The sequence below is a fragment of the Puntigrus tetrazona genome, chromosome 7, assembly GCF_018831695.1.
Source record: "Puntigrus tetrazona isolate hp1 chromosome 7, ASM1883169v1, whole genome shotgun sequence".
NCBI classification, from domain to species: Eukaryota; Metazoa; Chordata; class Actinopteri; order Cypriniformes; family Cyprinidae; genus Puntigrus; species Puntigrus tetrazona.
This window is the reverse complement of record NC_056705.1, coordinates 37,723,098-37,749,569: the sequence shown is the minus strand read 5'-3', so window position 1 is coordinate 37,749,569 and position 26,472 is coordinate 37,723,098. Positions and strand designations below refer to the sequence as shown.

At 41.2% G+C, this 26,472-nt stretch overlaps 1 protein-coding gene across 1 annotated transcript in view; it reads left to right on the top strand.

The window, feature by feature from the left end:
• The window catches only part of zfhx3b (zinc finger homeobox 3b), a 145,506-nt gene extending 123,726 nt beyond the window's left edge, over positions 1-21,780 (top strand). Inside the window, 6 exon segments of the mRNA XM_043243809.1 lie at positions 4,931-5,064; positions 5,513-5,713; positions 9,212-9,335; positions 9,429-10,127; positions 10,130-14,890; positions 15,028-21,780. Of these exon segments, the coding sequence (XP_043099744.1) occupies positions 4,931-5,064; positions 5,513-5,713; positions 9,212-9,335; positions 9,429-10,127; positions 10,130-14,890; positions 15,028-16,736 (7,628 nt within the window). The 3' untranslated portion in view covers positions 16,737-21,780.
• Positions 21,781-26,472: the final 4,692 nt, after the last annotated feature.

Below are 26,472 nucleotides of genomic sequence, written 5' to 3'. Positions count from 1 at the left end.
GAATTTACCGGGTAGTGAAACAATCTGAAAAGCGTGTCACTGAAGTTCTCACTAACACCCTTCTCTCTCTGAAACAAAGCATCAATCAGAGCCGTTTTAAAAGCGCGGACGCGTTTGCATATTCATATCGTGTCCTTTAAAAGCTTGTCATCCCTTAAATTAAAATTATTTTTGTCTTGCCGACTAATAGGCTATAAATTGTCCTTGTTTGTGAGCCAGCACTCACAGAGACCTGTGTTTATGAGTTTTACTCCCTGTATTCTAATTGGCATGCCGTCCTGAGAGAGAAAGAGAGAGAGTTGCATGTATGTGTGTCAGTGCAAATATGTCCTCTAAAGGTGATTGCAGCATTAGCTCCCGCCTAGCCATCGGAAGATTAATAACACGTCCACTAATTGATATCTCCTTTTAATTTCTTCATTTTAAATTTGTCTTTGTAGCAGTCACGCCTGTGGGGTTACATGGGCACTTCCTTTGCAGAGCCATGGAGGTGGTCCTTTCATTTAATAGTGGGTTATACACCAAGGGAACTGTTATATGATAAGCCGCAATATGGAGTGGCGTTGGCGTTAGGCTTTGGTTGTAATTTTCTTTATTTGAAATTAATTGATGCAGAGTAATTACCTGAGAAATATGAGGTGAAATGGAATATAGCCCTTTGTTGCTCAGGGCACCGACGCGGCCTGCAGATTAAAAAGAGGAGGGATGAAAGGGGGAAGGGAATGGGCAGAAAAAGATAATATTCAGTTATTGTTAGCCGTGGTAAAAGTGAATGACTTATAACACTGGGGAGTTGGACCGCTCCTTCGCATTAATGGTTAAATAGCATAGGGACTGGGAGGAGAACTGTCATGAGGAGCGGAGAGAGAAGGTCTGGGGACAAAAGCAGGACAGATGAGAGAACGATTGAAGAGGTTTGACCTCCTGAAAAGCGATGCATGAGATACTGTTGTCGATGCTTCTTAACTAGTCTATCCAGCTAGTTCCATGGTCAACCAGGTTACCCTGAAAGACCGTGCTGGCTGATCACCTTTGGATCAAACTGGGCTCTTGATGGTTGCGCTTTTTTGAAGCGAAAGCTGGGTTGGAATAAGTAAAGAAAAATTGACCACTTGACGTTTCCAAAGCACATCTCCAGAACTCTTAGGCTTTTGCAAACGCACATGCTGCACTCCATATGCCAGGAGAGATCATTTTTCTGCTCCTTCCCTGTCCGCCCACTTTCAGTGTCCAGTTAGTCTCGTAGAAGATGACTTCCAAATATGATGGCAGCTGTGGTTACATTTGTGGACATTTTCAGCGGCGCAGGACTTGTTGCGTTACTGCTGTCATGCTCGTGTCAGTCATATACTTCTGCAGTGCCTCCCTTCGCTAAAAGTGTTTCACGTCTCTGATTTAGAGGCTTAGCACTCAGCACTGACAGCCTTCTCTGGCTGGCTGAGAAATGCTTCTCAGCTCCAGGGGTTGCGAGAAGGTGCCAAAGTCCAATTCACTTACGGGACACTCCAGAACAAAGACCTCCTGCTTACGGAAAAGGCCCATGAATAAATAATCACCTAATTGACTTTTAAGACTTTTTTCACTGCTTCTCTTTTGGCTTTTGTGATGTCAGATGAAAGTTGGGGCGTTGTCGTTTTCTCTGTGGGTTTAGCTGCAAGCGCGGTCTACTGCTGAATGGTAGAATTGAGGTCAGATGTACAGATACTACATTAGGATGAAAAAAGGCACAGGGGGGCTAGAACTGCACAGACAGGATGAAGTAGGTCCCACTCCTGCCTGTTAAAAACCGCGTGGTTTTAAAAACACAATCTCAAGAAAAAATGTTTGTTGTTTTTTGTTTTCACAACAACGTGTGTGAAAATCGATTTTAGACATTCTTGCTCAATATCAGTATTATTTTACAAATACACATTAGGTTGATATTTTGCAATTTTGAGTTTATTAGTGTGGGCTAATATTTGGCTATTTAAACAATATTTCAGAATATTTAGAAATTTGGAACCTAAACTAAGGTTGTCACCATATATATATATATATATATATATATATATATATATATATATATATATATATATGTATATATATAGTAAACTACAATGAATCACTGCCTTAGTATTTTTGATTTCATTTAAGGCTGTAGATCTAAGACAGATTCTTACATTTGAAATCCCACAGTATGTATGCATGTATATGACTTTATCTCATTTCGCAATTTTTTAAGTTTATTAAATACATAATACTCTGCACTTAAGATCTGGCCTTGGTCTACGCAGTAAACATACCCAAACCTGACACACATGGAGCAGGGAGACCAGGGAAGAGGAGAAAGGGAGGGCAGAGAAAAAGAGAGCCCAGCCATCAGGTTCTGGTCATGGTCTCTAATAATGGATCTGACCTGCTCAGATGTTGAGGCATGTTCCTGCGGCCGCCCAACCGTGCCGAACACACACGCATTGCACATGCCAACAGTCCCTTTTCTTTGCCTGTTTATTGGTCTCCATTTTGTTCCAGCGTGCTCTGTGATGATGTTTTTTCCCCGCTTTCTCCCTCCGTCTCTTGACAACAGAAAACAGGATACGGTAGCTGGGCTTTAGTCACGGGGGTTTGGTGGCAGAAGTGGGTTTTTGGGGCTTTTTAAAAGCAAACAATTGATCAGATTTATGGAGTCCTAACAGGCCGTGACGAGGTGCGGCTGTGCCCAGAGGCAAAGGGCCGCCTTCCCCTCCACACGTGCTGCAGGCCTCCGGCAGGCAGCTGCTCCCCGACCTCGTGTTATTCACTTGCAATTGTCTATTAGACAGAATTTACAATGAAAAAATGCACAAGTAATACTCAAATAGTGTACTTAACCCCTTTTCAATCATGCTTAGAGTCACAGGTAATTGTTTTGTTGGTTTATTTACATGTATTTAGCTTAAAAGCATTTAGCACAAAAGCATTAGCTAATCGTTCTGTGTTTTAAGCCACTTTGCCTACTTTCCAATCTATCCTGCACAGAAATGTACCATGGTAACCACCAAAATACCCCAGCTACTGCAGTTTTTGTTGAATGTAGAGCTTGCCTTTTAAATAGCATTAGCAGCTTTTGTTTGATTAGAGTGGTGGCTAATACAGTGTTTTACTGTAGTAAAAATAACTACAGCTGTTTTTGGTGGAAAATTTTGGTTACCAAGGATATTGGCTAGAGTCAAGGGTTTGCCACAGAGACAGCCACTGTCAGTAGGAGCAGTGCAGTAAGGAGGAAGTGGTCTGGACAGTACCAGGATGGAGGGTAGAGGTTAATGGCAACGAATGGGAGGTTCCTTTGTTTAACATTTCCTTTGTTTATTGGTGGATGTGTCTAATGGGATTGGCCATGACTCGACCTAATAGGGCAGCATTGCCTGATTGGGGGAGTCTCTGGGAGCCACAGCAGGCAGCGTTCCCCAAAGTAGGGCCCCCCACTAAAGGCGGCGCTCAGCTGCCCTGCCCTGATTGGACCTGACACTTTAATGTCTGCCCAAGGAACATGGTCAGCCCGGCTTAAACTGACCCCCACACCCCTCCCTGCAATCCCTTGCTCTCAATTTGCCCTTTCTGGACTGGACAAATCATGCCAAATTTAACTCTTTATAGCCTCGTTATGGGCTGGTGAGAGAGGGCGTCTTAAGTTTCACTGTGAATTCTTTCCCCTAGCAAGCGTGAACAGTGTGTTCTCCCGATCCCTCACTGGCTTACAGTTGATTTTGTTTCTATACAAGCTGATTATTTTTACCATGTGCTCTGATATTGCTCTGTATTGCCATCTCTAGTTTGCTTTCTTCAGCTTTGTTTTGTCCATGCACTCATTGTTTTTTAAAAGAAATGAGCCACGCCAATACCAATAGATCCAATATTAGAAACCGACTTGCATATTTTCTTAGTTTGCGAAGAATCCTTTTTAAAAACTATAGCAAAATGTAACAAGAAACTCTATAAGATTTGCTGAAAACCAAAATAACTAGGGAATGTAATTTCGTATTCCAATGAGAAGTGCAAATAAGCAAGGAAAAAGAATCGAAATAGGAACCAGAACAGAGCTCTTTCTTCTTGATACATTTTGAAGCCGCCTGTGGTATATTTGACTCTTTTCAAGTTGGGCGAATCCCTTCGCTGAAGCCACACTTCAAATGGCTTCATCTGAGAGAGCATGCATCCTAAAGCTGCTCACCGTGGCAAACTAATGTTTTGATTAGATGTCTGTGCCAGTGTCTGATGTCCTAAACATCCAACATAGGGAAAGACAAGCCGTCAAAGCATTGCGCACTGCCTCTTCTAAGTGCCATGGGAGGAGCGGTTAAAAGACTACATTGGTTTGGAGGGGAAGCAGACTGCCTTAGCAATCCACCGGCCTTGCTGTTACCTGCTCAATGCCTATATATCACAGTTTAGAAAGGCATGCTACTCACTTCCTTACAAAAAGCGACTGCAGCTTCTTAATTGTACCGTAATTGTGATATTGCATCCATGTAATCGACATTGTGAGTGAAGATATGACAGCAAATGGCATGGTGATATGACACAAGTCAGCTTTGAACTATGTGAACTCTAATGCTCTGCATTTGTTTACCTCACTTCATCCTGAAAAAAAAAAGATATTTTTTGACTTTCACATGCTACTTAAATATCATCAAACCAAATTCTTTGTTTCAACATTAGCAAGTTAATTTATTGCAACAATTTTATTTTAGTCTGCTTTTACTAGTAAGCTCAGCATAACAGGCTTCATAAAAGCCATTTTAACTGTGATACATTTTTTTCATTGTGCTGTACAGCAGCATTATACTGCACAAAACTGCAGTTTTACTGCGTTTCATTTTTGTAAAGGCTGGATTATTGATTGATTGCATGCCCTGACTGCCAAATCGGTGCTGTGTTTTGACAAGTACGCTTCTTTTTGTGTCTATGACAGCATCCAACCAATCGGAGAGGGATCAGACGGATTCCCCGGTCCCCTCCAAACGGCCTTCTTCGAGGTCCGAGGCAGCAGAAAGCCCCCTCTCGTCGAAGCGACCCAGGACCGCTGAGAAGAGCAGTGGAGAGCAGGTATGGAGGAAAATCTACAGCCTCTGCAAAACATTTAAAATTCTCTCTGTCTGTTTTTGTGGAGTAGATTCAGATAGACCCTATCTAATCCCCAGGCATGTAGGTCTCATTAACTGTACCCATTAATTAACAAAATATCCAAGGATGTTGTTTTCAGCCCTTTTTAATATAGAGTAGTAGAATGTAGCTGGCCTTTTTAAATTATGCATGCATTTTTTTCTAAAAATATTATATTTCTCCATCTTTTCTGCTGCTCTTGCAGTGCTAATTGTGCAAAAGGTGAAAAATCAATATGATATTTGACAGACGAGAGCTCTTTGAAGTGTCTACCTCTCAGAGTAGCCCACTGCTCACTGCATGGGAGATAGACTAGCCTTGCTTTGCCCTTGATTTTACCACTGTTCTCAAGAAAATAATGTTCTTTTTCTACCTTCTTGTTATTGTGTAGATGTACCAGTGCCCCTACTGCAAGTTCAGCAACACAGATCTGAACCGGCTCAGAATGCACGTGATGACGCAGCACTCAGTGCAGCCCATGTTTCGCTGCCCGCTGTGCCAGGACATGCTCAACAACAAGGTCCACCTGCAGTTCCATCTCACTCACCTCCACAGCGTGGCACCAGATTGCGTCGACAAGCTAATTGCCACAGTAAGTTACTGCAGAAGAGTATTTAGGGGCCTTCTTTTTCATATACATGCATTTCTTTCTTTTAACGAACGTCCAAGGCATTCAAACAAGTTTATTTTACTTCCAAAGTCAAAAGAAACTTGCTAAATATTTCCCATTTAGTCTGTCTAGTGGATGGATATTTATTAAGCCCAGTTCATTTCTCTCTGCAATCTTTTGTTTTTCATTTGAGGCCTCACTGCCCTTCTGTTATGTGGTGCGAAGGCCATATGCTTTTTGCATAAAAGCAACACGGCCTTACTGCTGTTCACAGAAGTAATCATGTCAGACATCAACCTCACAAATGATTCACAGTTTCCCTCTCACTCTGCCTTTGTGGACTGAAGGTTGTTGCCTTCTGTCTAATTTGTAACATTTCAAGGCTTAATTAAAATCACCAAAGGAAACTTCTCATTGGCAATCCTGTATATTCAAAATGTGTTTGTGTAAGGAAAAAGCATGAACATGGCTGGGAGTAACACTGGTAAGGTATTTTTATGGTCAATATAATTTCCCTGTGTTATTACAAGATTACATTCCTTCTTTTTCTTTTTGCTAATTTTTACCTCAGGGTACTTAATTGAGATCTCAATCGTGTTCCAAATGTTTGAGTTTCTATAGAAAAATCTCACTTTTGATAGCAGCCATCATCTTGGCAGATCAGAGCACATTTCATGACACTGTCGAGATCTCTGAAACTCTGGAACTTTTACGCATTACAAGGGTCTTCTCAGGCAAAAATTCTGCGAACCTGTAGACTTACAGAAGCCTCGGTTTGCTCTCTATTTAATTTCAGAGCTGATTAGAAGAAACAGTTGGTTTGTACAAAGTGGATGAATATTGTAATTCTTAACTTTAGAAGAAATGTTCTCAGTTTAGTGGAAAAATTATAAAAGCCTCTTGTGATTACCAAGGTCATTTGTATTCCAGGCACTCACTAGAAGCAGTAATACTTACATCATCCCTTTACGTTATTTCCACCTCTCTAGTCCCAGAGCGCTCAGGCCTCCAGCAGCCTAGTCTGCCCGGTCCCTCAGAGAATACTCACCTTATTCCATTTCAGCTTCTACTGAGACTACCCTGCTTTCATGGTTTTTTTTTCACCGAATCTTAGCAGTGAAATAATTACGTGTAAGTTTGCCTGTGGTGTTTGAATTGCTTGCTTGGCCAATCACTCTGAATTCTGTGAAGGCATCTCCACTCCCCCAGCCCGAAAGCAAATGGTGAACACATTAGTAGAGTCCAGACAGCAATATTTTTTCTTTTATAGAGGTAATAACGCACCGAGCGCTGTACAAGTGCGGTGCATGATAGAAACTGAGCTAATACAATGCACATTAAAACACCAGCACCTTTTTTTTTTTTTTTTTTTTTTACAAGTAACAAGAGACTGAGAGGTACTCTATGCTATTCTTCGTGTCAGGTAGACAAGCTTAATGAATTCTGAATCAGGTGACTTTTATTTCTTGCAAACATTGCATAAAGATGCACTCTCTTCCACTCACCCTACCTCCTCCTTTTTCCTCTTCTCTTGCTCTCCCCCCTCGCTCCCTCACTCTGTGTCTAATGTTCTGTCTGTCTAAGATAGGGGTAATGAAAATAATTGTGCTTCATTAATTCTGAGCCTGGCTAGATGATAGCCATTTGGAACTATGTTTGCCAATTAGACGGTCCAAATTAAAAGTGACCTTGGGATACTCTCAGCACTCGGCGCTCTTTGCCTAATGATGCAGTTGTCTAGAAACAGTCCACTTTGTAATGTTAATCACAGGCATGTTTTGTTTCTGGAATTCTCCATACTGGTCACAATCATTTAACACTTTTAGTTAGGAAGAGAGTGGGTGAGGGAGGGAACTAAAAGCAGGAAAAAAGGGCTACATTTTGCCCAGTTTGATTTCAGCAACCAGATGTTTATGGACGTCTCTGGTTCACTCACTGACTATTTGTCAGTGTTACGGGCTCAAAGATGTGGGGTTGTGTGGCACTCTGTATTTGATGGCACTGAGTTAAAGCTGCTGGCTGTGATTAGGTTCTAAATCCACTATAAAACAGCTCCGTCTCTCAGATCTCAGAAGACCAGTCAAACAGCCATGTAATGATACTATGCCTGCTTAGGTCTCTCACGGGAAAATAGTGGCTAACATAACCTTTGGTTAACATAACCTTAATAACTTGACTAATTTTAGAAAGTATGCTCAGATTTTGAAGGAAGTTATGAAATCTAGAGTTCAGTTATAAATAAATAAAGACGTAGCTGATATCTGGTGTAAGAAAAATAGAATTGGTTGTCTCATGGTAAGGAAAAAGAGGCACAGAGTTTGCAAGGGTTGAAAAAAGATACACGCAGAGAGAGATAGAGAGAGAAGAGGGACATATTTCTGGGATTGGGGTATTGAAATGCATGATGAGTGAGGTTGATTGTTCAGTTTGGGGAGTTAATTGAAGGAAGGTGAAGCACACAGTGGCTCATCTCCCAGCCCTTTCTAATCTCAATCACTGATTATTGTTAAATAGGATCCTGTTAATGAATCTGTTTTTTATTATTATCCAGAGAAAGAGAGAGATAGCGAGAGAGTGAGAGCAATGCATGGAGAATCATGTGCACTTAAAAGATAGAAGGGAGGTTGCTGTCATTCACACTTGATTAACTTCAACCTTTGAAGTGCCAGGCAAACCTCGGTGCACCTTTATCACAACAATATTCATTGCTACTTTAAATTTTCTAATTAAATTGACTGAAAAACATGCCGTTTGCCATCTACCAACATTTAAATTTATGTACTTTTATTTTATTAATGACTTTGTTTCAAGTAATAATTTGCATAATTGTTTAGATTAAAATATTCCGGTTTGCTGAAGAAAAAAAAAAACATATTAATGTGCGCTGTATGTTAAAGTGTTGATCATTATCCAGAAATTGACAGTTGTTTGCATTACCCAGAATTCCAGGCTGAATGATGGCATTTCACCATTGCACCATGCTTTTCTATTGGAATGAAAAGCACATTTTATGAGGTGGAAGACTTATTTAATTAGGCTCTCTAATAAGCTTTTCAACTGGCCAAGGTAGACCACTCAGCCCATCACACTAATTGGCTGCAGCAGCAGAACTATCGCAGAGCATGACAAAACACCATTGGTGATCAAAGTGCAAATTCCATGGATGGCAAATTAAGTTGCCTGTATGAAAGAGGGGGACAGTAAATGTGTTTGTGGCCAGTTCAAATAATATGATTATCTTGTCAAATTATTTTTATGTTTATAGCACATCTCCCACCTGTACCACCTTACATGAATCTTTTTCTTTCACAAATTTTTGTTTACAATGATGGATTACTGTATATGGTGCAGACATTATGTTTTGAATGTGTACATTTAAATGTGTAAACTTGTTTGAGATATTCTACATTTCTTATCAAGAGGCTATTAATTAAGGCCTATAACTAACCTAAAAAATGCTATGTTTTTTTCTTTTTCCAGGTGGCAGCATCAGAAGTACTGCCAGCAAGCATGTTCATACCAGTCCCTGGACCAGAGAAAGATGCTCAAACTGCACCTCAGTCCATGGTCAATTCAAACTCTGATGACATTAAGAAACAAGCAGGTTAGAATATTGTGTAACTGAGGACAAACATTTTAAAAACACATAAATATGTTTATGTTGTTATGTTTATGCATGTTATTTTTCTAATTGCAGAGGTGGCAGATGTTGAACCTGAAAAAGGAGTTTCTCTAGCCACAGACACCTCTGAAGCTCGCAAGTCTCCTCTTGAGGAACAACAGCCAGCAAGAGATGATTCCACCGGTTTCCTTTGCTGGAAAAAGGGCTGTAACAAAGTCTTTAAATCCTCCAATGCTCTTCAGATGCACTTCAATGAGGTACACAATAAAAGGCCCCAACTGCCTGTCTCTGATCGCCATGTCTACAAATATCGCTGCAACCAGTGCAGTTTGGCATTCAAGACAATAGAGAAACTTCAGCTGCATTCCCAATACCATGTAATCAGAGCAGCCACAATGTGCTGTTTATGCCAGCGCAGCTTCAGGACCCTACAGGCACTTAAGAAGCATCTGGAGACCAGTCACCTAGAGTTGAGTGAAGCTGACATCCAGCAGCTCTATGGAGGTTTACTGATGAATGGAGACCTAATGATTATGGGTGATCCCTCACTTGGAGAAGACCAGGGAGCTCTTCTTGATGATGAGAAAGAGGGAGACGAAAGCGACCCAGAGGAAAAGCAAAGCCCAACTGGCAGTGACTCTGGATCTTTGCAAGAAGATTCTGGATCTGAACCCAAACGAGCCCTGCCATTTAGGAAAGGCCCCAACTTTACTATGGAAAAGTTTCTAGATCCGTCCCGTCCTTTTAAGTGCACAGTCTGCAAAGAGTCATTTACTCAAAAAATATCCTTCTTGTACACTACAACTCTGTGTCTCACTTACACAAAGTCAAAAGGGCTCTACAGGAATCCACCACTGGTCAGCCAGAGCCTACCAGCAGCCCTGATAATAAACCCTTCAAGTGCAGCACTTGCAATGTAGCATACAGCCAGAGCTCTACACTGGAGATTCATATGCGCTCTGTTCTTCATCAAACCAAGGCCAGGGCAGCAAAGCTTGAAGCAGCTGGTGGCACTTCTAGTGCTGTTAGCAGTAGTGGCCCAAGCGGAAGCACTTCCAATAGCACTTCAACCCCAAGCCCTATTCCAGCCACTAACTCAACTACCAGCTCCAGCAACAGCAGCAGCTCTCCAGCTGGAGCTCAGACAGTACAGAGCATCATGGGAGGTAATCATCTGTCAAGTCATTCTCACAGTGTTGAGAATTTGGGTAACTCAGCCTGTCATCCCTCTCCCTCTGAGAATCATGAAGTGAAAAAGAAGAAATTTGCAGATATGCTATCCTCGAGGGGTCATCAGCAGCAGCTCCAGCAACAGCAGCAGCAGTTGGCCCAGGCTCAAGCACAGGCACAGGCTCAGCTCCAACAAGAGCTCCAGCAGGCTGCTCTCCTTCAGTCCCAACTTTTTAACCCTCTTCTCCAGCACTTCCCTATGACAACGGACGCTCTTCTGCCTCTTCAGCAACAACAGCTGCTCTTTCCGTTTTACATTCCTGGAGCAGAATTTCAACTGAATCCAGAAATGAACCCGAGCAGCTCTTCGTTGAACTTGAGTGGCTCTGCTGCTTCACTGTTGGAAGAACAGAAAAACTCTGTCCAGCAGAGCTGTTTACAACAACAGCTTATGCACCACCACCTTCAGCAACAGCACCAATCTCATTCCCACTCCCAAGGATCAAGCCAAATGGCTTTACTTCAGCAGAGTGCCCTTTCTCATCCTATAGACAAAAAGCCAAAGCCATCTCCTCATGCCGAGAAAGAAAGAGAGCTGCCAAAGGATAAAGAAATTAGTGATAAAGCTGAGGATCATGCCCTAAAAGATATGTCAGACAAGTCCAAAGAAAAGAAAGATCTTTCTCAAGCTGTTGTAAATGTGAACCATGACTCTGGATTTCCTCCTCCAAGGATTGCTTCAGATGCCCGAGGGAATGCCACCAAAGCCCTACTGGAGAATTTTGGCTTCGAGTTAGTAATTCAGTACAATGAGAACAAGCAAAAAGCACAAAGAAAGCCAACAGGATCTCTGTCTGGATGCAGTGGGCCAACTGGTATCACCAGAGTAGTTGACCCCATTGAAGGATTAGAGAAACTGGAGTGTGAGTCTTGCGGCAAGCTCTTTTCCAACATATTGATTCTCAAGAGTCATCAGGAGCATATCCACCAGGCTTTCTTTCCATTCAGATTCCTAGAGAGATTTGCCAAAGAGTACAGGGAACAATATGACAAGCTGTACCCACTGAGACCTCAGACACCTGAAGCTGCTGCACCTCCTCCACCGCCCCCACCTCCACCCCCACCTCCGCCTCCCCAGAGGGTACCAACACCAAATATACCCGTTTCTGCTCCTACCCTGACACCACCAACTGCTCCAACTCCTCAGCCTCCAGTTCCGCTTGCCCAAATTCCAATGCCAATGGATCTGCCTCTCTTCTCTCCACTAATGATGCAGCCCATGTCACTCCAGTCATTACCTTCTCAGATTCCTGCCCAACTGCCAGCTGTGGAGCCCAGTCTGGCCACTGATCTGGCCCAGCTCTACCAACAGCAGCTTACCCCTGCCATGTTGCAGCAACAGAATAAGAGACCCCGCACCCGTATCACAGATGACCAGCTAAGGGTGCTTCGCCAATATTTTGATATCAACAACTCTCCCAACGAGGAACAAATTAAGGAAATGGCAGATAAATCAGGACTCCCCCAGAAAGTAATCAAGCACTGGTTCCGCAATACACTCTTTAAAGAACGACAGCGAAACAAAGACTCACCTTATAATTTTAACAACCCTCCAATTACAACTCTCGAAGATACCAAAATTGATTCAAAGCCACCCTCTCCTGAGCCTCAAAAGCAGGAATCATTTGGAAATAAGAGGTCCTCAAGGACAAGGTTCACGGACTACCAGCTGAGGGTGCTGCAAGATTTCTTTGATGCTAATGCTTATCCTAAAGATGATGAGTTTGAGCAGTTATCCAATCTTCTGAGCCTTCCAACTCGAGTCATTGTTGTGTGGTTCCAAAATGCCAGACAGAAAGCACGTAAAAATTATGAGAACCAAGGAGATGGAGGAAAAGAAGGTGATCGACGCGAGTTATCCAATGACCGATACATTCGTACTACCAACTTAAACTATCAGTGCAAGAAGTGCAGCCTGGTTTTCCAGCGCATATTTGACCTTATTAAACACCAAAAGAAGCTCTGTTACAAAGACGAGGAGGAAGATGGGCAGTACGACAGTTTAAATGAGGACTCTATGGATCTCTCTCATGAATACTATACTCCCTCTGGTTCATCAGGTCAAACACCAATGCCCTCATCCTCAAGCCTCTGCCCTCTTGCTCCTTCATCCTCTGCATTCTCTCACATCACGGCATCTGAAAAGGAGGAGCCTACACCAGCTAACACATCAAACTCTTTTGAGGAAAAATCAAAACACTCTTCAGAAGCATCATTGGGCCAAAGAGAGCAGACATCTTTGAAACAGGAAACCATCCATCCATCTGAGACTCCACAGCAGAGACCACAAAGAGAGGAAAAGTCACATACAGTCCCAAAGAATTCAAAGCTTTCTTCACCTTCCCTCTCCCAACAGCAACAGCATAGTGGTCCCTCTATTTCACATACCAGTCAGACCTCCCAGAGTTCCCACATGGCCCTTAATCCTCATTTAGCCTCTGCTTCACAGCAGCAATTGGCCCAACAAATGATCCCGTACCAGTGTGAGCAGTGCAAACTTGCCTTCCCATCATTTGAACACTGGCAGGAACACCAGCAGCTGCATTTCCTGAGTGTCCAAAATCAGTTCATTCACCCACAGTTTTTGGATCGCCCAATGGACATGTCCTTCATGTTGTTTGATCCTAGTAATCCTCTGCTTGCTAGCCAGCTCCTTGCAGGAGCAATACCGCAAATGTCCAGCAACTCTGCCACCTCCCCATCAACACCTACATCCACTATGAACTCCTTGAAGAGGAAGTTGGAGGAGAAGGCGGGAACTAGTCCAGGAGAAAGTGACAGCATGAATAGTGGAGAGGAGCCACAACGAGACAAGCGCCTACGAACCACTATTACACCAGAGCAACTAGAGATTCTTTACCAGAAATATTTGCTTGACTCCAATCCTACTCGTAAAATGCTTGACCACATTGCTCATGAAGTGGGGCTTAAAAAACGAGTGGTACAGGTATGGTTCCAAAACACAAGAGCTAGAGAAAGAAAAGGTCAGTTTCGGGCTGTTGGGCCAGCTCAAGCGCACCGCCGCTGCCCATTTTGTCGAGCCCTATTTAAAGCTAAAACTGCCCTTGAGGCCCATATTCGTTCACGCCACTGGCATGAGGCTAAGCGTGCTGGTTACAACCTAGCGCTTTCTGGGCTACTACCTGAACAGGAGGCCATGCAGTTGAAGATGGATCCACTGGATATCTCCAGCTATGCTCATCTTGCCCAGTCTAACAATGACATGCAAAGTTCGTCACTATCACCTGTGAGCAAAGGCATGGACTTGTCCCCCAGGGCTCTCTTAAGCCCAACATCTATTAAGGTTGAGGGAGCAGAGGAGTTTGAAAGCCCAACCATTTCCTCAGTGAACACAAACTTTGATCAAAATAAACTTGATAATGATGATTGCTCTTCTGTGAATACAGCCATCACTGACACTACCACAGGTGATGAGGCAAACATTGACAATGATAGTGCTGATGCAAAGCACAGCCATAACAGTGGAGATTTTCTCTCTAAGTCTGGGGGTGCAGTCCCCTCCCTGGAGAATGATGAACAGATGTCCTCTGGACTAGTGAGCCCTGCAACAAGCTTCTATACAAAAGACTTTGAAAATGAAAATCTGATTGACTATAGTGAAACATCTAGTCTGGCTGACCCTTGTTCACCAAGTCCAGGGGCCTCTGGAAGCAGAAGCATTGATAGTGGAGACAGACCTGGTCAAAAGCGCTTCCGAACACAGATGACTAATCTTCAGCTTAAGGTGCTCAAGTCCTGTTTCAATGATTATAGGACTCCGACCATGCTGGAGTGTGAGGTACTTGGCAATGATATTGGACTTCCAAAGAGAGTTGTTCAGGTCTGGTTTCAAAATGCTCGTGCTAAGGAAAAGAAGGCAAAGCTTAGCATGGCTAAGCACTTTGGTATTAACCAGACGACTTACGAGGGACCCAAGACAGAATGCTCTTTGTGTGGTGTTAAATACAGTGCCCGTCTCTCAGTGCGAGACCATATCTTCTCCCAGCAACACATCTCCAAAGTAAAGGATACCATTGGAAGCCAGCTTGATAAAGAGAAAGAGTACTTCGATCCAGCTACGGTTCGCCAGCTGATGGCACAGCAGGAGATGGATCGTATCAAGAAAGCAAATGAAGTCCTGGGACTAGCACAACAACAAGCCATGCAGCAACAAGGGATGTTTGACACACCTGCCTTGCAAGCCTTGAACCTTCAGTCAGGTTACCCAAATCTACAGGGGATCCCCCCTGTTCTCCTGCCAGGTGTCGGTGGTCCCTCCATACCAGGCTTTAACTCATCCAACTCAGGTATGTCATCACATTATATCTTTAGTATGAATTTGAGTTATTTGAAATAGAAGACGCATGATGTAAAACTACTAATTCTCAGATGTATATTGCAACATTCTTAATCATGTTTTGTTTCTCTGTGTCAATTTCCGCAGCTTTAACCCCTCCGAAACCTCCAAACCTCCTGAACATGCCTGGTGCCAGTGTACCCTCACCCAGCCTCCCCACATCTGGTTTACCCAACAAGACCCCTTCCTCCTCTTCATTGGCCTCGCCCAGCCCAGCTCAGGCCAGCACATCTGTCGCCCACTCAAGCCCTACCCCCACATCTACATCAAACTCTTTGATGACCCAGCCAGGCCCTCGTCCTGATGCCCCCAAAGATCGTGATTCTGAAAGGGCCAGGGAGAAAGAGAAACACAAGGAGAAGGCTGAGAAGACCCCCACACCATCCTCAGCTGGGGGTACTCCTGCTCCCTCCACTTCTGCTGCCAGTGCCAAGAAAGAAAAACCAGACACTGCTGTTCCAGCCACCTCTATGCCAACACCTGGCATGGAGTATGTGGTCGATACTGCCCAACTTCAAGCTCTACAAGCAGCTTTAGCCTCAGATCCAACAGCTCTGCTAACAAGTCAGTTCTTGCCCTACTTTATGCCTGGCTTCTCTCCATATTATGCCCCTCAGATACCAGGTGCTCTTCAAGGTGGATATCTTCAGCCCATGTATGGCATGGAAAGTCTTTTCCCCTACAACCCAGCTTTATCACAGGCCCTGATGGGGCTGTCACCAGGATCTTTGCTTCAACATTACCAGCAATATCAGCAGAGCCTGCAGGAGGCACTTCAGCAGCAGCAGCGGCAGCTTCAGCAGATCCAGCAACCCAAAGCAAGCCAAACGTCACAAAACTCGGTGGACCGTAAGGACTCTGCCAAAGATCCAGTAAAAACAGAGGAGCAAAAGAGCAATTCCTCAGTCGAAACCTCTTCCACTCACAACAACCTAGCCACTGAGCAGCATGAAGTGGATGGCAAAGGTGCAGACCCCCATCTTGACCAATATATCGTCCCCAAAGTTCAGTATCGGCTGGCGTGCCGCAAGTGTCAAGCTGTCTTCAGCAAGGAGGAAGCAGCTATCAGCCACCTCAAGTCAATTTGTTTTTTTGGTCAGTCTGTGGCAAACCTGCAAGAGATGTTGCTTCGGGTCCCCAACAGTGGGAATGCAGCAGAAGGTGGCCTCTACGACTGCCTCGTCTGTGACACAACACTAGAAGGGGACAAAGCGCTCAGTCAACACCTGGATTCAGCCTTGCACAAACACAGAACAATCAAGAGATCCAGAAATGCCAAAGAGCACGCTACTAATTTATTACCTCACTCTTCAGCCTGCTTCCCCAGTCCTAACACCGCATCTACCTCGCAGTCTGCCACTCACGCAAACAACACCCCATCCCCTCCGCCAACAACGTCAGCCACCACACCGTCCTCAGCGTCTGCATCTTCATGCACCTCCTCCTCCTTCACAGCCACTCCACTCAACACAACAGCTACAGGCAAATCATGGTCCCAGACCCCTTTCTCCAGAGCTTTAGCTGGGAAGTCCAATCCCCCTTCATCTGCATTGTCTTCTTTTCCTCCAGTTTCCTCTCCTTCAACGGTTACCTCAAGTTCATTGAGCACCTCAGGGGTCCAGACCTCGATACCAACAGACGTCTTTTCCGACGAGTCTGATTCTGACAGCAGTCAGAAGTCAGCAGACAGGCTGGGCAGGCCAGCAGAGGAGCCACAACAGCCTGGCTGTCTCAAAGACAGCAGTAGTTGTAGTAGTAATCTCGCTAGCGTAGGATCGGACTCCATCAGATTGTAAAAGCTTTCAGTGATGAACAATATTTAAAAAAAAGAAAAAGAAAAAGGAAAAAAAAACACAAGACAAAAGAAAACAAAAGAAAAAAGCAGCAATGTTTAAAATATGTTTAAAGTATACAAACCAATTTCAGAAAAAGATGTGTAAAGACTAACTGCAATTCCAAAGCTTGTAACCAAAAATTTAAATGTTAGTGGATTGTTTTCCCATATCAACATGCTGGTTTTAGTTTATTACAACTCGTAATATATATATATATATATATATATATATATATATATATATATATATATATATATATATATATATATATATATATATATATATATATGAATAGAGGTCACAGCAGTCAACAGTGGGTTATTGACAGTGGAATGCTGTATTGCAGTGGACTGCCTTGATTTGAATGGCCCCACAAATCTCTCTACAAACAACTAATCAACAAGCTGTCTCTTGTTTGCAAAAGTATTTCCGCTTAATAGCACAGTCATATAAAGCCAGTATGTACTGTATGGGAGAATAGTCTTACAGTTTTCTTGCTATCTAAGCATTCAGATACCAATGGCTTGCTAAAGAAAAGAAAAATAATGTAATGTCTATTTTATTCTCAGGTCAACAGCTCACAACCTTTTCTTGTTTTACAAAAAGTCATTATTTTATTCATTTTGTTCCAAACAAATGATAGAGGTTTCTGTTTTTGTATGACATTTATTGGCAGAAAGTATTCAGAAATGATACTGACTCAACTAAAGTTTCTGGGCATTCAATGAGTAGCTGAATTGCTGGTTTTAAACCTTCTTAATTTTTTTTAGCATTTAATTTTTGTTCTTTGTTTGTTTATTTTGTTTTTAATGGGAGAGTTACTAATCCCATTTTACCCAGACACGAAAAGCATTGCAGACTTGGTGGGGGAAGAAGATTTTTTTCTTTTTTTTTTTTTTTTTTTTTTTTTTTTTTTTTTTAAAAAAACTTTCTGTATTTATGATAGATATATACATTTTTGGTGTTCAGTAGATTGTTGCATTGGAAATGAATTTAAACAGTATGGTAGATTGAAAAATCTTTGTGTACATTTAGCTTTTGTATCGTCCAACTTTAAGGCGCTTCATTTGATGTTGTCTTGGTCATTCCAATAGACTAGATTAAGGAGCAGGAAACGATCTCTACTCTATTTCTGTCCAAATCTCAGCTTCTTGTTTTTGTTCTCCCAGCGCAATCTTTGTCACAAGGGTTTTTTCACCTTTGGTCAGTGCAGCATTGACCAAAAGCAAAGAGAAATCTGGGGTGTGTTTGAAAATTGTTCAGTTATATTTGTGTTACCTTAGTGCACTTACCACTGTCTGACTTTCTCTCTTTCTTTCTAGCTATCTATCTATCTGTTCCTCCTTTCTTTCCTCTTTCTGTACCCCCTGCCTTTGTAGATTTGGAGATAACTGCCTCTCCTTTAGCACTACAAAGCAGATACTTGTTTCCATGTAGTGTGGCTGCAGTCTGCTATAGGATTTATGTTCATTTCAACTTTTGTGTTGTCATATATGAAAATGAAAAAAAGAATAATAATAATAATTCTCACGCTTTAAAACAAAAAGAAAATCCAAAGACTTAACACTTTCACCATTGGTGCATAAAGATGAGAAAAGAGGCTTCTTTATACTTGAGAATTTGTTGCTGTTTTTAAGGAAAGAAAACAAAGTTTTAAAATAAAAGAAGTACGCATCAGAGTTGCCGTTTTTGCTTCTTTGCAAGCAGACAGGTGGCTTTTTTACGTCAAATACTAAGAAAACCAAAAATCAAAAAGGGCCCTTGTCCTTGCATTGTGGAGTAGCACCGTTACAGAGCCATTGCAGTTTGTAAAATAGAGGTTTTGTTGAAGTTTCTGTCATACATGAAATCCATTTTTTTTCTTTTGTTTTCTTTCTGTAAAAAAAAAAAAAAAAAAAATTCTAAGGTCTGGTCTTTGAGGACATATGTTTTGCTGCTAATGTAGATTTGGAAAGGAAGAATACCTAGATGCATGCTCCTTTTGCTTTTTGGCTAAGCTTTAAGAAAAAAAGAAAAAAGAAACAAACAATAAACCATTTCCCTGCCCCTGCAACATCTTTTTTTCCCTTCTTGTTGCAAAAACGGAACTTTGAAGACTGTGAATATATGTTCCAAAGGACATTTTAGCTTATTTTTTCATTTTTGAACAGACCAATGTTAAAAGCCAATGATCTATATAATGTTTGTAAAAAAATGACAGTGCATTCCAAATACTACACCTGAGTTTTAATTTCTTAAGCAAGGACTGCTTCTTTTTATTCAAATTAAGTATAATTCTATTTTATCCCATTTCTAAGGTGACTGTAAGCTGTTGTGTAACTCTGCCATCATGGATTGCTGAATATCACCTCACTCCAAATATGATGTGTCGAGAGTGAACAGAATCCCTGCAGCCATTAAATGACTTTACTCACTTGAACTAGATCACCAAGTCATAGTGGTTACCAAAAATGTACATACTGCAACCTGTCTGGTACTTGCGCATCTCCCCGATCCAGTGTCATCATGCTTCTTGATTTAGAACTAGTCTCAGAACGAAAGGCTGTTTCCCTCCTGGAAAAGCAAGTAGGGAATTCATGTCTGCAGGGTGTAAAGCCATTTTCATGCGGAAAATGTCTGTTGCGGATCTGTAAGGGGCATTTTCATTCCAAAGCATTATAAGACCGGGGAAAGCAGGATTTGTTTTAGGTGCCCCTTGTTTTTTGCGTGACGACAAGGTAGAAGTGTCCAAAGAGGTCCCTCACTCCAAGTCATTGCAATGGAAATGGTTGCGTTTTAGCGAAATGGCCCCCATCCAATCGTAAATGGAATTGCTTTTTCTTTTCTTTTCCAAATCAAGTAATTTTTGAAATCTTTAAAAGATGCTTTGGGAGGGCGGGGGGCGGGGTCCTATTTGGCTTTAGTAACATATTTCCACACTTGTCCAGGTGTGTAAACAAGCATTACGTCTTGCAGAACTATTTGATTTGGTGTTATTAGGTGTGCATGCTATTAAAATTGGGTTCCTTTGATCTGCAAGCTGATCCACTCCTCTCAATCCATGTTATCTATAATATTGTTCATAATTATTTTTTTGAGAAGTCTGATATTGTATAGTTTATTTTTGAATGCTTTGCATTGTTTTGGTCTCAGATAATATCTTTATGGTTATTTTCATATAACTGTATATTTTATTTTCCTTCGTTTTTGTTGTCGTCCATTTATAAATTAATGTTACAATGCCAGCTTTAAATTGAAATCACATCTATTTGTTTTCTATCATTCTCTGGCCACTTTATGGTGTTACAATGTTCCTATATTTGTTTGTCTTGACACAGTTGTGTATCTCTTGCTTCCAAAGTGTTCTCGTTTTTTATAGGCTCTCGTGTGGGGCAAAATCCCTCACAACTGTTTCAGCCAGCATGGACTTTGTATGTGCGAGCGTGAGCGTGTGCGCGTGCGTGTGTGTGTTTCATAAGAGCCAGCATCAGTCTGAGTTTTTATACTTTGTATTCTATTTTCTACTTTCATTTCGCACCAAAACATTACTGAACTGCAAAGCTGAATCTTCAGTAAAGGGTTTGACAAGTCTGATGTTCAACACAATAATCTTGTAACGTGGCGAAAGAGGATACCGAAGCACTGAGCAGTTATTATTTTTTTTAATTATATGAATGTGGCCAAAGCTTCATGCAGTCGAAAACACGAAAAACTTTAGTTGGTGCCCCTGATGAGTGTATATTTATTGTGGTTAATCCAACACGTGGCTGAGATACATCAACTCTCATTGGGATACTTGATTTTTTTTTTTTTTTTTTTTTTTTTTTGCTTTTTTTGTGGACATTTTGCAAAGAGAGAACGAAAGCGACAGGTTTTGCTGTAGAGGTCATCCTTTTGCCCACTGTGAAAATAAACATGTATACAGATATAGATATATTTAAAGAAGACATCAACACTTTTCTTTGAAATGACAAAGAAGGAAATAAAGAGAAACGAACTCTGGGAAACTTGAGAGATGTCATTGAGATGTCTGAGAAGGCTGTTGTTGACACACCAAAACTGGGGCATGGGAGCCAAAGGCAGGGCCGACGCGCCCCGATATCAAGTCATTATTTAACTAACACTATATGCCGACGGGAGTGGACTCTGCAACCAGTGGACATACGTGACACGGAGAGGAAATTGATCTCCTTTTTCTCTCTCTGGTTCTGCATCTACTTGGACATTTTCTGCACTTCTGAACGGGATGGACTCAAACACTCGCATACGTTGTCTCCCGGTTCACGGTGTTGCTACCTGTTTCATTTCCTCCTGCCCGCTTCAGTGACGTGGTTCCACTCTGGCGTGGAGACGACCGGATCCATCCAACCATAAAGAGTGACTTTACTGTTCAAGGGGAAGGGGATTTTCCTGGGTGTCATTCCTGAGGAAGCAGATAAACACAAAAAAGCGAATCAACCAAAATTAATAACCAAACTAACAAGCAACCAAACGAAAAAAAAAACATTTGCTCCAGTTTCAACAATGAACTGCTGCTGGAGCTTCCTGTTCCTTTAGTGGCTCCTGGTGCCACAGCATTTTTGATGCTTTTTGTGTTTCCTTTTTTTTCTTCTTTTTTCTCTTTCGTTCTCCTCAAATTATTCCTCCTCCTCCTCCGAGCCTCACAAGCACGGCTCTGTGGCTCCAGGTAGCCCATCCGAGGGTAGAACTTACAGCCTTGCAATGTACAAAAAGAGCAAGTTAAACCAAAAATGTTGTTCTTGATGTCTTTTCTATACTGTAGTCTTGTTAGCTTTTTGTTACTGTAATTATATGATGAAGATTTCCAAACTGTACCAAATTACATGGAGACTAACATACATAAACCACATGGAACTTCAGACTTTTAAAGAGAAACTTTTGTCACAAAAACCTTGTTGTCCTAGTTAAGTTGATTGTAGATGGTAATTGAATATACTCCTTTGAAAATATTTCATCAAGTATGTTTCTTGCTCATTGTGATACATTAAAAAGTATGAGCATAAAAGTTTATTGTGTGATACGTTTTTGGCATGATTGAAGAACACAACACAACAAAGGTCACTTTTAATTAAAACGCACATTTTTGCCATTAAAACACACATGGATCTGATAATAAGCAGCATAGTTCATCTGATCATTGGCGAGAGCTTGATTCTGAAAACGCAATTAACCCTAATTGCAATTAATCTAATGCAACATGCACATGATTTGACAGCCCCCGAACACACATTCCAAGTAGTTCATTGTCTTGTTGGTACGCTATTCTCTGCAAGAGCAGTCACATTGAAATTCCTCTTAGGGAGCATTCATGAACAAGATTAATTAAAATATATTAAGCAAGATATGTAGACACGTAGCTAATTAGAAGTGGCTGTTTATGACAAATTGAACTTGATTAAGACTTACAATCAAATATAATTCCAAGTGAAGTTTGCTGTTAAAAGCACAGCTCGGAGATTCGTTTTGACTCATGCAGAGGATCAAATGCAACGTTCCAGGCTAATTCAAAGCCTCGTGCGGAGCAGGATCAGATGAGAGCTCCCTTGCGTACGCCCTTTGTGCGTGTTATCATATATGTATTTGCTGGCGATTACAATATGCCTGTATTTTGTGTGCATGTGTCTCGCTTTGTTTCTCGTGATTATTTGATTTACAGTATTTGGAAGGGAAAGAGAAAAGAACTGATTACTAGCAGCAGGGATGTTTCACAATGCTGGTGTTCAGGTCCATTAATGAACTCCTGCTCTGTACGGCTTTCAACTAAGGTTTTTCACAAAGTATTTGACAGGATGTTGGAAGAAACACTCACACATCTCGTTGCAATCAGACATAAACAATGTACATTTGCATTTCTTCAACTGGCAGGTGCTTTTATTCAAAGCAAGTTGCGGTGTATCACTTTGGTCATTTATTCAGGAAGTGTTTCGGATAAACTTTGAAATTTTGTCTCGGTTACCCAAGTCAATTAAATTTATTACAAACAAGTTGGATGGTAAATGTTCAGACAGAAAAATGTTAGGTTCCTGACACCTGTAAAGGTGCCATATGACAAATTGAATTGCTATATAAAAGGCACATAGCATACTAAAAGCACACACACTATAATGAAATACATTACTCAATGCATTTTTCACTGTGTGAAACATCATGTCAGTTATTTTCACAAAATACACCCCACTACCAAATGAGTGCATTCTATAGTAAGTTAATACTAATATTACATCTACCTGCTCAAACTCAGGATTGTTGCTAGCACCAGATAAGCCACCTTGATGCCATTATTCAGAACAAACTAAAATTCCATTTCTTCTCATCTGGTAAACACATGACAATAACTTGCACTGGACTGAATTGCAGCAGTCTGTTTTGTATGAATGTTTAATTTAAAACAAAAAAAATTATATTAGCACTGAACTCAGTGGTGTGGCATAGATGCTAAAGATCAGGAGGCTGTCAAACATCAAAAGAGTAAAACGCACCATAAAACCACAATAAGCATATTAAAAGCATGAGACTGTTTTTAAGTCATTTTAAAGTAATATTTAAGTCATTAGTCACTGATAATATTTACATCTGCTAAGGATTACATCTAAAGCCCTCATCTGTGTCCAAATTCAAAAATGGATTGTTATAAGGCAAGAGCCGGGTAACACTTTTTTTCAATAGTCCACTTAGTCTATTAGACTAAGTGATTAGAATAGTCAGTAGTTTTGCAACTACTTGTCAACTAGCAGTCATTAGAGTTTTAGTAGACTGTCTGCTTAATATCTTCTAACATTTTATTTTGATGGGTCCAAACTTTGCAACTATTAACCGTAAACCTGCCCTAATAGTCTACCCTGAGAGTTAGACATGTAGTTGCAAATTAATGAGAATTAGTTGACATGTTGTTACAAAGTTACTTATAATTAGTAGACTGTCTAATGTGGACTATCCAAATAAAGTGTAAAGTGTATTTCTTCAAAAACTAAATATTAAATATTAACAGAATTTTCATATTTAGGTGAACCATTCCTTTACTTAATAAAATACTTATTCAAAGTGTCTACGTAGAGTGTGCATCAGTGCAGAACACTTTCGCAGAAGCTCATCTTTTGTCCTGTGTTGAAACCAATTTTCCTTCATTATGAAGAGCAGCCAGTGGGTCTGTGCTCAGGAATGTGACACACTCACACCATATTGGTTTAATTCTAATGCAGGAAAACTCCCTATGAAATGAGATGCTCTTTTGAAAAAACAAAACAGCTTGAATATGGCAAGAGGGGTTGATGGTGGGCCTCTCTTGCAGCTAACCGAAGGCACTGGCTCCACTTTTGAAGTCTTTCTTGATAAAGGACTGTGCTATTGTATCTGCCTGTAGGCCGCATTTGTGCATTAATATTACGCTGTTTGAAGCATTTTCGGTTTTGTTAGAAGGGTTGTAGCAAGGGGGGATAGAATGACCTTGAGTGCTGCAAATTGTCTGAGTTTTTAAAGAATCGTTTAAAGAGGATTTGAGCAGAGTCCAAACCTAATGACACGGTTTCAAAGGACTTATGGTTTTAAATTCATATTTCAAACAACCACGCTTTCGAGCTACAGTTAACCCCCACTGTCCAGTCTGTTACTTAACTGATTGAAGAGATGCAATTTGTCCTTAGTGTAAGAATATGATACTCGACAAAGCGTTGAATGACAAGGCGCACAGTGAGATCAGTGGGCATGGATTTAGACGAGTGTCTGAAAACATGTTTTTCACCATCTAACGGCTCACATTTCCACAGCAGCGGATCAGACCTCCTGTTTCCAATATTTCTCGCCTGTGGGACCGGCTCACTATTGTTTTAGAGCTTGTGTAGTAGGGGAACTCTATACTATGCATCTTTGCCCCTATGTGAAGAGTTCTAACAGACAGGAAGTTGAAGAGGTACCTCTGCAGTTCCTCTATGCTCTTCCATACCCCCTGCTGTCTGGATTTGAGGAGTCAGAGAAGTGTAAGATATGAGCTATCCTGGTCAGCAAGTGGCTTCAGAGCCGCTGGCCATGCTGAGGTAGTTAACATACAACAGAACATCCTTAATGAATTAAAAAACGTCCTAATTGGATCAGTGTGAAAACCCAAGCCCCTTCCTCTCAAACTCTGGACCAGATGGTACGCATACTCAGATGCGATGTTGGCCAAGCACGGGGCCTGAGTTTAGGAGTGTGAAATTGAGTTAGCGCCTGGGTGTAGAGCTGATATTAAGCAAAGGTGCTTCCTCTTTAAGGTTTGTGACCTGTTGGTGTAGAGTTCGCCTCACTGATTCAGGGCCCCAGATTTAATTAGCTTCCCAAGGCTAACTTTGAAGCACAGTGTTCCTGAACATTTGTACACTGAGTTTCAGAGATTTATACAACGATAGACTTATGATGAAGATAATAATGATGATGATGATGATGATGATGATATCTTTATTTTAGATTCAAAAAGGTCAATAGGGTTTGGTATATCAAGATTTGGGTATTTTGTCCTGCATTGTCTGGAGATGACTTCAAATAGATGACATACAAAATGGTGGAACAGTGATACGGTACAAAAATTAATAAAAAAGCATTTACTGGGGTGATAACCTTTCAAAAAGTACAAAAATGTGCATGTATGTTATTGTTTCTAGTAAATGTGCAACTATGTCTACTAGCAATCATTAGTAGATTGTCTGCTTAATATCTTCTAACACTTTATTTTGATGGGTCCACACCATACAACATACTGACTATAAGAAACTTTGCAAGTATGTCAACGTATTCTTCTCAGCCTACCATAGCAGTCTACTCTTGAGAGTTAGTAGACATGTAGTTTCAAATTAATGAGAATTATTTAACATGTAGTTACAAAGTATAGTTAGCAGAATGTCTAAAGTGGATTATCAGAATAAAGTGCAACCTAATATATATATCATTAAGGTACCGGTATTATCCAATTACGGATAAATAAGTTGCAAAGGTATACCTTTTGAAAAGGTACTGCCCAAGTGATAGCTCTTGAACCTTTTCTTTTCCTGAGAGTGCATGGTGATTGTTCTCAAAATAACCCAAATAATCTAAAGACCTTTCAAGGGTCTGAAGGAAAATAGGCCAATTTAATCAAAAGCTATAAGCATTTTCTTTGAATACCGCTTTGAAAAACAGGGCCGAATAGAACTTTAGGTATGCAGTCAACACAGAAATTTGAATGAAGTTTGAGAAAATGGCATGAGACCGTCGTACTTGATTAGTATTTACCTGAAAAGTATCTCAGGGTGAAATGATGGCTCACTGTTGCTTTAAATCAGTTCTGGCTCAGCCAGGAGCTTTTTTCTGTTCTCTCAGTGTTTTCGTGGGTTTCCTTTTTGCTTTTTAAAATTCAGACATTGAGCATAGGTGAACTGAAGACACTACAGAGGTGTCCATTCCTGATTCTGGAGTACCAACGTCCTGCAGAGTTTAGCTTAGCAGAGTTGTTAAGTTTTTAGTTAGTGTAAAGACCTCGATTAGCTGGTTCAAATGTTTTTAATTAGGGTTGGTAAACTCTGCAGGATAGTGGCCCTACAAGAACTGGTTTAGACTGTTTAGAACTGTCTGTAGGTGAACGAGTATCATGGGCCCTGTGGTCCAGGATGCTGGGATAGGCTTCACCATCAGAGAGACTCTATGGAGAACAATCTTTTTTGGAAAATGGAAGCATGATTAGCTAATCTCT